The sequence below is a fragment of the Lottia gigantea genome, assembly GCF_000327385.1.
Source record: "Lottia gigantea unplaced genomic scaffold LOTGIsca_18, whole genome shotgun sequence".
NCBI classification, from domain to species: domain Eukaryota; kingdom Metazoa; phylum Mollusca; class Gastropoda; family Lottiidae; genus Lottia; species Lottia gigantea.
The window spans coordinates 3,047,556-3,060,242 of NW_008708301.1; the positions used below are offsets into that span (position 1 = coordinate 3,047,556).

The 12,687-nt window shown below is 35.5% G+C and overlaps 2 protein-coding genes across 2 annotated transcripts; both read right to left on the reverse strand.

Moving 5' to 3' along the window:
* Positions 1 to 292: 292 nt before the first annotated feature.
* LOTGIDRAFT_231286 (hypothetical protein) lies at positions 293 to 6,713 on the reverse strand. The gene is made up of 8 exons (XM_009052342.1): positions 6,544 to 6,713; positions 5,615 to 5,667; positions 4,897 to 5,154; positions 4,330 to 4,394; positions 3,973 to 4,048; positions 1,704 to 1,936; positions 1,226 to 1,307; positions 293 to 834 (listed from the first exon to the last, which is right to left on the reverse strand). The coding sequence occupies exons 2-8, from the start codon at positions 5,627 to 5,629 to the stop codon at positions 814 to 816; spliced, it is 750 nt and encodes a 249-aa protein (XP_009050590.1). The 5' UTR covers positions 5,630 to 5,667; positions 6,544 to 6,713; the 3' UTR covers positions 293 to 813.
* Positions 6,714 to 12,097: 5,384 nt separating this feature from the next.
* Positions 12,098 to 12,687, reverse strand: LOTGIDRAFT_158937 (hypothetical protein; the record flags this gene model as incomplete). The annotated part of the gene is made up of 2 exons (XM_009052343.1): positions 12,098 to 12,397; positions 12,673 to 12,687. 2 exons carry the CDS (start codon positions 12,685 to 12,687, stop codon positions 12,098 to 12,100), a joined length of 315 nt encoding a protein of 104 aa, XP_009050591.1.

Genomic DNA, 12,687 nt, shown 5'->3' on the forward strand with positions numbered 1-12,687 from the left:
GTTGATAAAATTTAGTGGTCTACTTTCAGTTTGGCTAGCTCAAGATTTTCATGGTCATGATATTGAATTTGTGTCCAGAAACTAAGCATTGGAAAGTCTTTCATGTAACATATTGGAAAGTTTTCAACCAGATTTAGTTATAGATGGTTTATTTTTGTTGACAATCAATAAAGCTATGTCCATGGCATGTGAAGAGATGCAGTCATACAGATAGCTCTATGTAACTCTAAAACATATTTCCTATTGGTGTCGGTGTTCAGGGAACGGCGCCCAAAATCAGATACAGATATTTATTGATGATAGTAATATTTAATAAACAACTAACATAAGCAATAAATAACAATAGTTGACATTGTACAGAAGAATATTGAACAGCGAACAATCATTCAAAACAATCATTTTAAAATCGTAATAAATTTTACTTTAATAAAAAGCTTAGACATTATGTAATATTTTTTTGTAAATGGGCGATCTGACGTTATATCATGAGGTCTCTAAATACAGAACTTATCTGCCCCGGTATTGGTGTAATGGTACAGGCACCAGTTTAACAGATGATCTGGCATTGATTTTCCGATAGTTTTTTGGACATCTTTGTGAAATATGACGTTAGTACATTTGCCCCCGTTACGCTTTCTTAAACAACTGTCGTGGGAATCTGTTATACACTCTCTACACTATTATTATTTATGATACTATATGTCTGATAATATTGAATTCTGAGGACATTTGTTACTTGTCTGTTCGTGGAAATACAATTCTGAATGTCTTGTTCGCAGAAGGACGATTCTTTGTTGATATTTTTTTTCATGTCTACAATCCTTGAGTTAAACACTGAAAAATATAAATATTAATTCATTATTTCATTATCTTTTACTACTTTAATTGCACCTCGCCATCCTTTGTGCAAACAGGACGATTTGCCTATTTCTGCTTCCGTAGAGCAGTTCCTGAATCGCTGACCCATGTAATGATACAATCGTATATATTATATATATCGTCAAATATTTTTTGGAATGAAGCCATAATTGAGAAGCATTGTCTTTTTGGGTTGCAGCTGTTTCGCTTTCCTCCTTAAATTTTAACCAAATGTAATTCGAGTCTTGCTTTGGATGTAAACTTAAAATTTTGTAATTGAAGCTGGAGATAATGAACTTATAAGGATTTTTAGATGGATGTTCAAATAATGATTCTATGGCTAAAAGCATAAAAATGTATTACTCACGAAATATAACCAGACAAAAACCCAGGGAGGGAAGAAAATTGATATAATAGCATGTAAAGCATGATCAGCACCTTCTCTTCGCCTGTAAAATACAAATTATGTTATTATTAGAGCATTCGACAATCTTAGGCAATCTCTGGGAAGCTGCTTGCACGGTACATCGTTTACTAGTGGAGGATATTCATTAGTACATATGCTAAATGTGATGTCCAACATCTAGCAGGCAAACTTAATTAGTTATCCTTGATCGATAAACATAAAAAAGGAATATGCTGTTGCCTATTACATTGTCAAAAATTGTCAGAATTTCTACACAGTTTCACAAAGTATTTGATTTTTTTCCTGATTCCGATTACATGATATAATACGACATGATATAATCCGACATTGTTTTACGGTCTCAGTGAATGTCGGATTACACAGGATATACATCATATCAAAATATATCCCCCAAATCCTACATTTTGAAATGACTTACTTGTTGATAATAACTGTATTCTGAGCTGGTTGTGGAGCTACAACAACAGTATTCGTATGTGTTGAGACTGGTTGAGGAACATAGGTTGGTTGTGGGATAAATGTCTGATGTGATGTGAATGTTGTATGTTGTAGTGGTGCAGCTAGTTGTTGTGGGAAGGCAGGTTGTTGGGGGTATATGGGTGCAGCAGGTTGACCGGGTAAGGTGTAAGCGGGTGGTGGTGCTGTGGACATCTGAAACATACTAATGATTTTTAATCAAATCAATGTGTCTTTAATTCGGATGTAGTGGCGTTTCTTAAAAGATTATTTGGGGGTCCGAGTGGGGATCACAAAACTGTCAAGGGAGGACTTAAGGCACGGGACACTCAAGAACAGAATGGTAAGAAACTTGAAAGTCTCTCCTGCAACCCTTAGAAACTGTTCGGATGTTCGGACAAAAGCAAAGAATCGTGTGCTTCAAGCTCTCGATGGTGAATGTAAAGGGTATGCGAAGATCGTCCTTGGAAAAGACTTGAACACGAATACATAGAACTGCGTTCTCTTTCCATTGTGAGTTAAAGAACCCTGCTTTTTCAAAAGAAGAATATTAATAATGATATTGAAAATAGATATAATTGACAATCGCTTACCTTGATGGTTAAGGCTATTAAGTTACTGAACTGCACAAGCAAGATCTGACCTTAAACTGATATATCAGAACAATACTATGTTGATTGGTCAGTGTTTAGTTAAGTTACCGTGGTAGGACCACAACAAATATTAATTAACAAAGGCCATGGATTATGTAATAAGTAGATTAATCTTTAATCCCGCCCTGACGGTATAATCAGTTTATCTCTCATTCAGTGTTATTAATTTGGTTTAATTGTAATATAACATGCTATAGTGTAGTATACTAGAGTCACCAGCGTATTATTTCATTGAAACCATGGGCTTGTCCATAATAATGTATCAAAATATTCAGTTCTTTTAGTTTTTATTTTATAGCAGTTTCACAAGATTTGTAATTTGTGTAGTGGCAAAAACCAATTGGATTAAATAATTGTTCATAATGCCATTTGTTACGAAACATTTAACAAACCATGCTGATCATCTTAATAGTCTTTAACGTGGATTGAAACGAAGGGAAAGGTTTGGGACGTTTGTATTTTATTAGTATGCTGCTTTAAAATTTTATTATGTGGTGTGGTTCTCCTGTATTTAGTGTTAGAATTCCAAATATTGTGATTTTTCATTTTATTACTTTTAAAGATTTTGGCTTAGCAATGTTATATTCTTAAAATGACCCCAGGTCAAAATAAAATATAATAGTTCTCTCAATAGTTAATTTATTGTCCGTATTGGCCATGTATTGGTGAAAAAATGCATGAATAATTTACATATTAGGCAACAATATAGAAAATAGCAAAGAAACACAATTAACCATTTTGTTTCAGACAGAACAAAAACATCTGATCACAAAACCTTAACATAGTAACATATGTATTAATAATGAAGCGCAATGGACCAAGTACCGAGCCCTGTTGTATACCAGTTTGTATGAGTTTTATATCATTTATTTAATAAATCACTTTGACCTACCAGGTAATAATCAACTTATATAAAACTAATTACAAAGCGTATTATTATTATTTCACTGGAGTTGAGATGTATAAATTTTGATTTAAAAAAATGTCCAAGGAGAGGGACTCTAAACCACTTAAGTCCACGGGCCCTCACTCATCTAGTTGAGCTACTGGTTTTGTGGTGATGTACAGTTTGATAATATATAAATCATTTCACAAAATAAAAAGTTATTACTAAAAAGTTTATTACAAACAAACGTTATTTTATTATCTCTTCTCGTTTTGATTGATATATCTTGCTATATTCTCTAACATCCTTCAACACAACACTAAAATACAGAAATATAAAATTTCATTTTCTGATGTTAACGCGACAACTTGATGATAACGCAACGCAACTGCGTCGAAAGTTACTTCTTTATGCATTTCACGAAAGATACAAAACAGGTTTGACAATTTATGTATAATAGCGACACATTTCTACTTAACTTCTATTTACACCATACCGATCAAGACAACTGGTATTTACAATGATGACGACATAATTTGGTCTTTTGTCCCCGAAATTACAGTAATCGACGCCGTCGAAACGAGGGACTGCTGGGAAAATATGTTCACCACTAGACCAGAATCCCGATTAGGTACCTCAAAACTTGAAAATAGTTTCATAGGGTATGAATAGAGATGAAATTAGTTACTCACCAAGATCATCCAAACAAAGATCCAGAATGGACAAAACAGTGATATAATACAATGTAGAAGATGATTGGTACCTTGTCTGAAAAGAGGAATTAAGTCACGTGTTAAATACTTCATTTGATTTCCATAATTGATAATCTGTTTCAAAACTATTCAATATTTGATATCGTTGCTGGAAACAAATCTTACGAAACGTCTTGTTCCTTCAAACTTCCAGAAATATAACTTATAGTGCCTAAAGTATTTTTACAGGATATATAGTGGAATCGATAACCCTTGTTGTTAAATATTTCAGCCCAACTTAAACACCTGCCATCAGAATGAATAAAAATTGATTAAAAAAAAATTGAATTAGATTACCTTTGATTAACAATTACTGTTTGTGTTGGTTGAGGCTGACCCACTATCACCACATTATTAGATGTCTGTTAAATAAAAAGAGAAAAATCAAGATCTAATAATTTAACTGTGCCCACTTCACTTCAATATCAACTTCACTTGAATCCTATGATAGATCACAAACTTCATCCAAAGCACCAATCGACATGAAATGAACAATGGACTCTCCGTAACAACTCTCTGTAAAGGAGAGAGAGGTTCATTGTTGTCGACGCACAGACAAGTATTATTTGAATTCGACCAAGTCTTAAAAAAAACCAGGTTGTTTTGACTCAATAACTCGATTCATCTATTTAGATCCTTGGTTTCCAAACAAACTTTCGTTCACATGATACAGAGTAGCCCTTGTGGCAATTTGGTACCCCTTTTCAACCATAAGCACAGTAAAAGAAATCGATATTCAAATTGATTTGTATGACTTATTTGTTCGTTTCAGGTCCCTCTTAAGTTGATCAAAGATTACCCAAGAGGGTATTAGTACACTATATGTTGGAAGCTATGGATTTAGAATAAACTTAACTGGGTTACCTGTTGATGTCCATAGTATCCAGGACCAGGTCCATATTGTGGTGATCCATAACCTTGAGGTGGATGAGCATAGCCTTGGGGTGGATGAGCATAGCCTTGTTGAGGTTGAGCATAGCCCTGTGGTGGTGGTGGTTGATTGAACCCTTGTTGTGGTGGTGAACCATAACCGTGTTGTTGAGGATGAGTAAACCCTTGATGTGGCGGAGGTGCGTAACTATGTCCTTGTGGTGCGCTGTATGGAGGCGGAGGTCCTTGTTTCTGAAAAGAGAACGACAATAATGGATTGACAAACATAAATTCAACCCAGGTCTTGTTTTCCACCGCACCCAAACTGAACTGTACCAGACTATTAAAAGGATTCAGTTTTCGACTTTTCGACCGATATAATCTAACCTTTGGTTCAACTGAGCTGAAGCAGACAAGATGTTGGCTGGTATTAATAGCAAAGCACACAACCACATCCACCGGACAAACCGGAAGAAGCATGTCTTTCATGTCCGACCACCTCAAACTAATTTTAATGTACATGTAATGTTATATTTAGGTCAGATTTCGAATCATCAATAGCCGAGTTCTCCCCCTTGGTATGTAAATGCTGTAAATGTCTTAAATTATTATGTGTCTTTATAATAATTTGAACTACAAAGCTATATATGTCTCTTTCCATTGTGTACACGCGTTTAAAAAATAATATAGTTTAAACTAGACGTTTACTTACATTTTGATCCGCCATGTTAAATGTATTTAAAATTGTATTGTCAAGCTGCTAATCTGTAAAATAAGTTTTAATATTTTCATGTCAACAAACCTTTGTAAGATAGCTTGCCAGACAAGGTAATATACGCCCACTGGCAGCTTTGATTTTGAATAAAAATATTTAGCAGTACAGTAAAAATCACCAGTATGAAATATTCAACCTTCAGTTCTTTTGAACTCTTTAGAGCGATACTGAATAATATTGAGTATGAATTATTTCCCTTGTTCTTGAAAACGTGTTCAATCTTTAGCTCGTGAAAACTCTAGAAGACAAATATTCAATCTTCAGCGCGGGACTGAATAATAAAACCAAGTTTTGTCAAAATCCAGCAAGAATCATGCCTTTTAGTGCTAAAGCTAGAGCTAAATTTGAAAGCGTTTTCAAGAACAAGGGCAATAACTCATACTTAATATTTTTCAATTCTTCTGATTTTCAACAGGGTTCGTCATTGGGTGAGTACGAACATTCACACCAGGTTTCATCAAAATCCCTCAAGAATTGTGCCTTCTAGAATGATTACCAGCTAAAAATTGAACGCGTTTTCAAGAACAAGGGCAATAACTTATACTAAATATTTTTCGATTCTTCTGATTTTCAATAGGGTTCATTCTTGGGTGATTACGAACACTCACACAAAGTTTGGTCAAAATCCGTCAAGAATTGTGCCTTCTAGAGTGTTTACGAACTAAAAATTGAATGCGTTTTCAAGAACAAGGGCAATCACACATACTTAATATTTTTCGATTTTTCTGATTTTCAATAGGGTTTATCCTTGGTTGATAACAAACACTCATGTCAAGTTTCCTCAAAAGAATTGTCCCTTCTAGAGTGTTTACGAGCTAAAAAAATTGAACGCGTTTTCAAGAACAAGGGCAATAATTTATACTAACTATTTTTCGATTCTTCTGATTTTCAATAGGGTTCATCCTTGAGCGATTACGAACACTCATACCAAGTTTTGTCAAAATCCGTCAAGAATTGTGTCTTGTAGAGTGTTTACGAGCAATTGTGGATGGACGGACCGACGGACGGACCGACGGACATGGGTGACGGCAATATACGCCGATATATAGAAAAATCATTTCACACACAAACTGGTAACAGAGAGCCTGGTTGTAAAGAGTGAAAATAGAGATGGGATATAGTGAAATAGAGGTTAGAGGACTACTTTTCTGCGCCTGATTGGTAAATGAAGACGAATTACTGCATGCCTAATCTTTTTAACGCACTTAGTCTGAAGCATACGGGGCATTGGCGTGTTATCCAATTGGGTTGAAAACTCGGTTTATACTTGGCGTGTAACAAATAAGACCCCTTTGGACCACAGGGATTGTTTGGTATAAATATCTCGCAAAACAAACACCCCCATCCTATCAACCAACGGCTTTCATCATTTCTAATAAACATGACGCTTCGTCTTAATTAAGGTTTTCAGTGAATTTAGTCGACATGACTGTTGACAAATTGCAGCCATTGCTCATTGATTACTTCCTGTTCCTGGTAAAAATTGGTCTAGGACTTCTACCTGAGACGTCGGAATCTGTGACTACCATGTTGAGCACAGTTGTCAATTGCCAATTTGGAGATATGACCGCCAATTTCATATATCGGCTATGGCAGATCCCACGAGATGCCGTGATTAGCCAGTCGATGTGAGTTTCCCGCCATATTGTCATTATTGTGCAAGAACGATACATAAGATATTCAGATATATTTAGTCCATAATCACAATGTCATAAGTCATTACTTCTAAAATCACATTTTAAACATAATTGAAGTGATATTGTATTCTAAACATTTATTTTAGAATCTTGATGAAATTACGTCTACTTGTTTCTTTGAATAATTGTCGAATATATCCCCCTCTGTATGGATGCACGTCTTATGCAAGGTTCTATCTTTAAACGAACAAAAGGGTAGCTAACGCATGTGACCTTTTAATTTTCTTCCTGCTCTAAATTACAGTTATTTCTAGGTCAATATGTATCACTAGCTATGTTATTCAATCTTTATCATGAAATATATCTTATTGATGATAATATAGACTTTAATATTCTAACAACCGGAGTTACAGATAGTCCAAAGAAAAGATAAATTTAGCTTAATTTACAGCAGTGGTTCAATTACTATAGGGAATGGTTGAACCAAGTCTACTTGCCTTCACCCTTAAAACGACCCAACCCCCAGAAAAAATACAATATTTTAAAAAATGTAGGCCTACCTAAGTAAATACCTAAAGAAAATCTTTAAATCTTTCAGACATTAAATTGATTCACAGAGAAGTCTTAAAATGAGAGCACAATTATTTTGAAAAAAAATTCCTTGGGGACTGGCCGCAAAAATGTTCAATTATTTCTGAATTCTGAAACAGTTTCCAAATGTCTTGTTCCTTCGTAAAAGTCAATTTACCAAGTTAACTACCCTCCGGTCTGGGAACATTGGTCGCACTATCCATTGTGGTTATGAATGCTATCTGTTTATGACATCATATTGTATAGACCTATTATCAATGAAAATTTTATGGCATTGTGATCCATAGAATTGATTATGACAGCAGTTCATACCCACCACTGTAGGCCTAATGTGTAAATATAAGGCAGGTATCTGTTGAATAAAAGGTAGTCCATCTCTTTGCAAGGTTAATGGAATGGATCAGCTAAGCCATATACCAGAGATAGAGCAAGATTACGACAAATAGCAGGACAAACCGCCCTTAAACGCTTTTCACATACAATAGATTTGAATTAGAGCAATTAGAACACTGCCGTTATGGTAAAACCAAACTTCGATGTACTTGCATATAATGATGTAAAGTTTTATATTTTGTTTTCGGAATGACAGGAACCACAAACGGATCGTGAAATCCAACTAGTGTAAATATAATCTGTGTGTGTCCTGATACATTTTATTCTAATTTTACAATCTAACTCGGGCATGTCGTTTATTATGTAATATATTATGATGATAAAGTTCGAGACGCCTTTTACTTCACTGTCAATTAATACATAAAGTAGGACAAATAACGGTATAGGCCGATAACTGATTCATCCAGTGGGCTTTTAATGTTTGTCCTGAGACCAAATAGCCAACAAACCGCAACAATTGGGTCAGTCCAATAATTAATAAAGGTAGCTTAATGTGTCGTCTGAAGAAAAAGAATAAAGGAATTACCTGTGAACAATGATATTCAAATTCTAATCTTATTAAAATCTATTTCCTAGAAAGATGATACAAAGAAATACATCGACGTCATAAAATTATATTTTTATCATGTCAAATCACGTGACACTCGACACCTTTGTTATTGAAACGATAGACGTGAATCGGTATAGAAACCAGTCTACATTGGTCTTTCGTCTTTGTATAAAGCGATGTAGTCCAGGCTATTTTTAGAAATCTTCTTTCGATTGTAGCCCAGGCTAATATTAGAGATGAGATGATGAGAGACCTAAAGGCGGAAGGCTAATTCTGAAAATAGTCGTTTTGTGGAGTGCCAAACTCTAGCGGATGAGTATAACTACCAGAGACATGGTACAATATCAATAGTCTTGTACTACCAGAGACATGGTACAATACCAATAGTCGGGTACTACCAGAGACATGGTACAATGTCAATAGTCTTGTACTACCAGAGACATGGAACAATATCAATAGTCGGGTACTACCAGAGACGTGGTACAATATCAATAATAGTCTTGTACTACCAGAGACATGGTACAATATCAATAGTCGGGTACTACCAGAGACATGGTACAATATCAATAGTCTTGTACTACCAGAGACATGGTACAATATCAATAGTCTTGTACTACCAGAGACATGGTACAATATCAAAAGTCTTGTACTACCAGAGATATGGTACAATACCAATAGTCGGGTACTAACAGAGACATGGTACAATATCAATAGTCTTGTACTACCAGAGACATGGTACAATATCAAAAGTCGGGTACTACCAAAGACAAGGTACTATATTAATAGTCTCGTACTAACAGAGACATGTCTCTAAATAGTGAAATAGAGGATAAAGGACTGCACCTGATTGGGCCGTTGAAGACGAAATATACTGCATTAAGTGTTCATTAGTCTGATCTATGTCGATGAATCTGTAACGTTATTCTGTCCGAATCACCAGTTGGAAGCCGGGTTGAAAGTCACAGCCTATGCCTGGACAAGTAACGAGCAAGAAGCCTTTGGGCCATCGGAGTCGTTTGGTATAAATATACCACCATTTCTAACACCCACCCTTCAATTATCAACCCCAACCTGATCTAATAAACGGTCGTCTGTGCTCTTGGGGTGTTTTTCAGTGACTGGAAGATTTATCGATGGATTTATTCGACGTGATGGCTGAAACTTCCTCATGTGAAAAGTTCATTAGCTGCTACAAATGTTTCCCCAAAATGTTTTTTTCGGATTTCGCGTTTCGTTTTGCGGTTCAGATCGTTAGTACTTTGTTTATATATTGATGATTGTTAACAGCTTTAGATAACAGATAGCCTATAAAAAGTATAAATAAGGTGAATTTTCGCTTCTTTTAATGGCCAGCAATAAAATTTAGTGAATTTTCTTTTAAATCGAAACAAGGAGCAGCAAAAAAATGCAATTACTTCTAAATTCTGATATCAAGCCATTTCCTATTATCAAACCAAAAATTAAGCTTAGTCATCTTATTCCTTCGTAAATGTCACTTTACCAAATTAACTTCTCTACGGTCTTGGAACGTTGCGGTTATGAATGCTATCTGTTGATATTGTAAGGGCTTTATGACATTGACTATGGAAGGCGAATTTTTTTTTTAATCCAATATGCTGCATTGCTATTTCTTAATTCTTATTTCAAAATTCTTATTTCTTAATTTGTATTCTTCAACATAACTCAACTAACAAATGTCCAAATACAAATGTTCAATAACAAATTTTGCCTAACAAATCTTGAGAAACATTTCTCCAAATACATGTCAAGTATATTTGAGGGTCATGATTATGACGACATATGTCGCTGTACAACTACCATAAAATAAGATACATTTGTATTTGGTCATTTGTTGGTTGAATTTTGGATTTGACAATAATTTTCATTTGAAGATATGTTGAGCTAGATTTGTATCTGAAGATATTTCTTGGCTAGAGTTGTATTATAATAATAGAAAATGGAATTATTTATCGAAGAATGTTGATCTTAACTTCAAAATTTGCTTATCCTGTACAAATGTCAATTTTCAATGACAAATGTTGATTTTAGCATACAAATTAATAGGTAAGAATTTAAAAATAAGAATAACGAATTAGCAAAGAACATTGAGTAAAAAAACGCCTTCCATATTGATGATGATCATGCTCATTCATGGAGGGTTGATTTGAGTCTGAAATAAACATGTATGTAAATAGTCTTCATGAGTATTGGAAATGTACAAAATTCGTATATTACCAGTGACCTAGTAACAATACGCTGGTATTACCTGTGGCCCAGTAACAATATTAAGGTACTACATGTGACACAGTAACAATATTCTGGTAATACCTGTGAGCCAATAACAATACCTTGGTACTACCAGTGGCATAGTAACAATATTCTGGTACTACTACTAGATCCTGGTACTACATGTGACACAGTAACAAACTACCGGTACTACCAGTGACCCAGTAACAATACCTTGGTACGACCAGTGGCATAGTAACAATATTTTGGTACTACTACTAGATCCTGGTACTAACTGTGACACAGTAACAAACTACCGGTACTACCAGTGACCCAGTAACAATACCTTGGTACGACCAGTGGCATAGTAACAATATTCTGGTACTACTACTAGATCCTGGTACTGACTGTGACACAGTAACAAACTACCGGTACTACCAGTGACCCAGTAACAATACCTTGGTACTACCAGTGGCATAGTAATAATATCCTGGTACTACTACTAGATCCTGGTACTAACTGTGACATAGTAACAAACTACCGGTACTACCAGTGACCCATTAACAATACCTTGGTACGACCAGTGGCATAGTAACAATATTCTGGTACTACTACTAGATCCTGGTACTAACTGTGACATAGTAACAAACTACCGGTACCACCAGTGACCCAGTAACAATACCTTGGTACGACCAGTGACCCAGTAACAATATCCTGATACTACTACTAGATCCTGGTACTAACTGTGACCTATTTACAATACCATGGTACGACCTGTTGCCCAGTCACAATATACTAATTCTGCCTGTCGGCCAGAGACAATATGCTGGTACTACCAGATGTCCAATATCGATAGTCTGGTAGTGCCTGGTCATAAGTCCCTTAAATTGCAACTGTGTAGGCGCCTAAAAGCGTGGCAGATCCTTACTTCATCCGTCCGTCCGTCCACAATTGCTCGTAACATTCTAGAATGCACAATTCTTGACTGGTTTCGGTGAAACTTGATATAATTGATATTGAACCCTATCTATAAGACATTTCAAGTACACATAGAATGACTTGGGTTATCTGTTGATGTCCATAGTATCCAGGACCAGGTCCATATTGTGGTGATCCATAACCTTGAGGTGGATTAGGATAGCCTTGTGGTGGATGAGCATAGCCTTGTTGAGGTTGAGCATAGCCCTGTGGTGGTGGTGGTTGATTGAACCCTTGTTGTGGTGGTGAACCATAACCGTGTTGTTGAGGATGAGTAAACCTTTGATTTGGCGGAGGTGCGTAACTATTTCCTTCTGTTGCACTGTATGGCGGAGGTCCTTGTTTCTGAAAAGAGAACGACAATAATGGATTCAACCCAGGTCTTATTTTCCACCGTACCGAAACTATACCTGACTATTAAAAGGATTTGGTTTTCGACTTTTCGATTGATATAATCTAACCTTTGACTCGGAAATAGAATATTTTTTATGTCCGAGCACCCCAAACTCTATTTAATGTACATGAATATATATGTCACTAATGAACCACAAAGGTATGTCTCTTTCCGTTGTGTACACGCGTTTTAAAAACGATATCGTTTAAACTAAAGCCATACTTACATTTTGATCCGCCAT

Coding starts and splice junctions, on each gene's coding strand:
- LOTGIDRAFT_231286 (XM_009052342.1), bottom strand. Junction 4,049..4,329: donor ACAGTAATTGTTAATCAAAG/GTAATCTAATTC, acceptor TCCTCTTTTCAG/ACAAGGTACCAATCATCTTC. Junction 1,308..1,703: donor AATACAGTTATTATCAACAA/GTAAGTCATTTC, acceptor TGTATTTTACAG/GCGAAGAGAAGGTGCTGATC.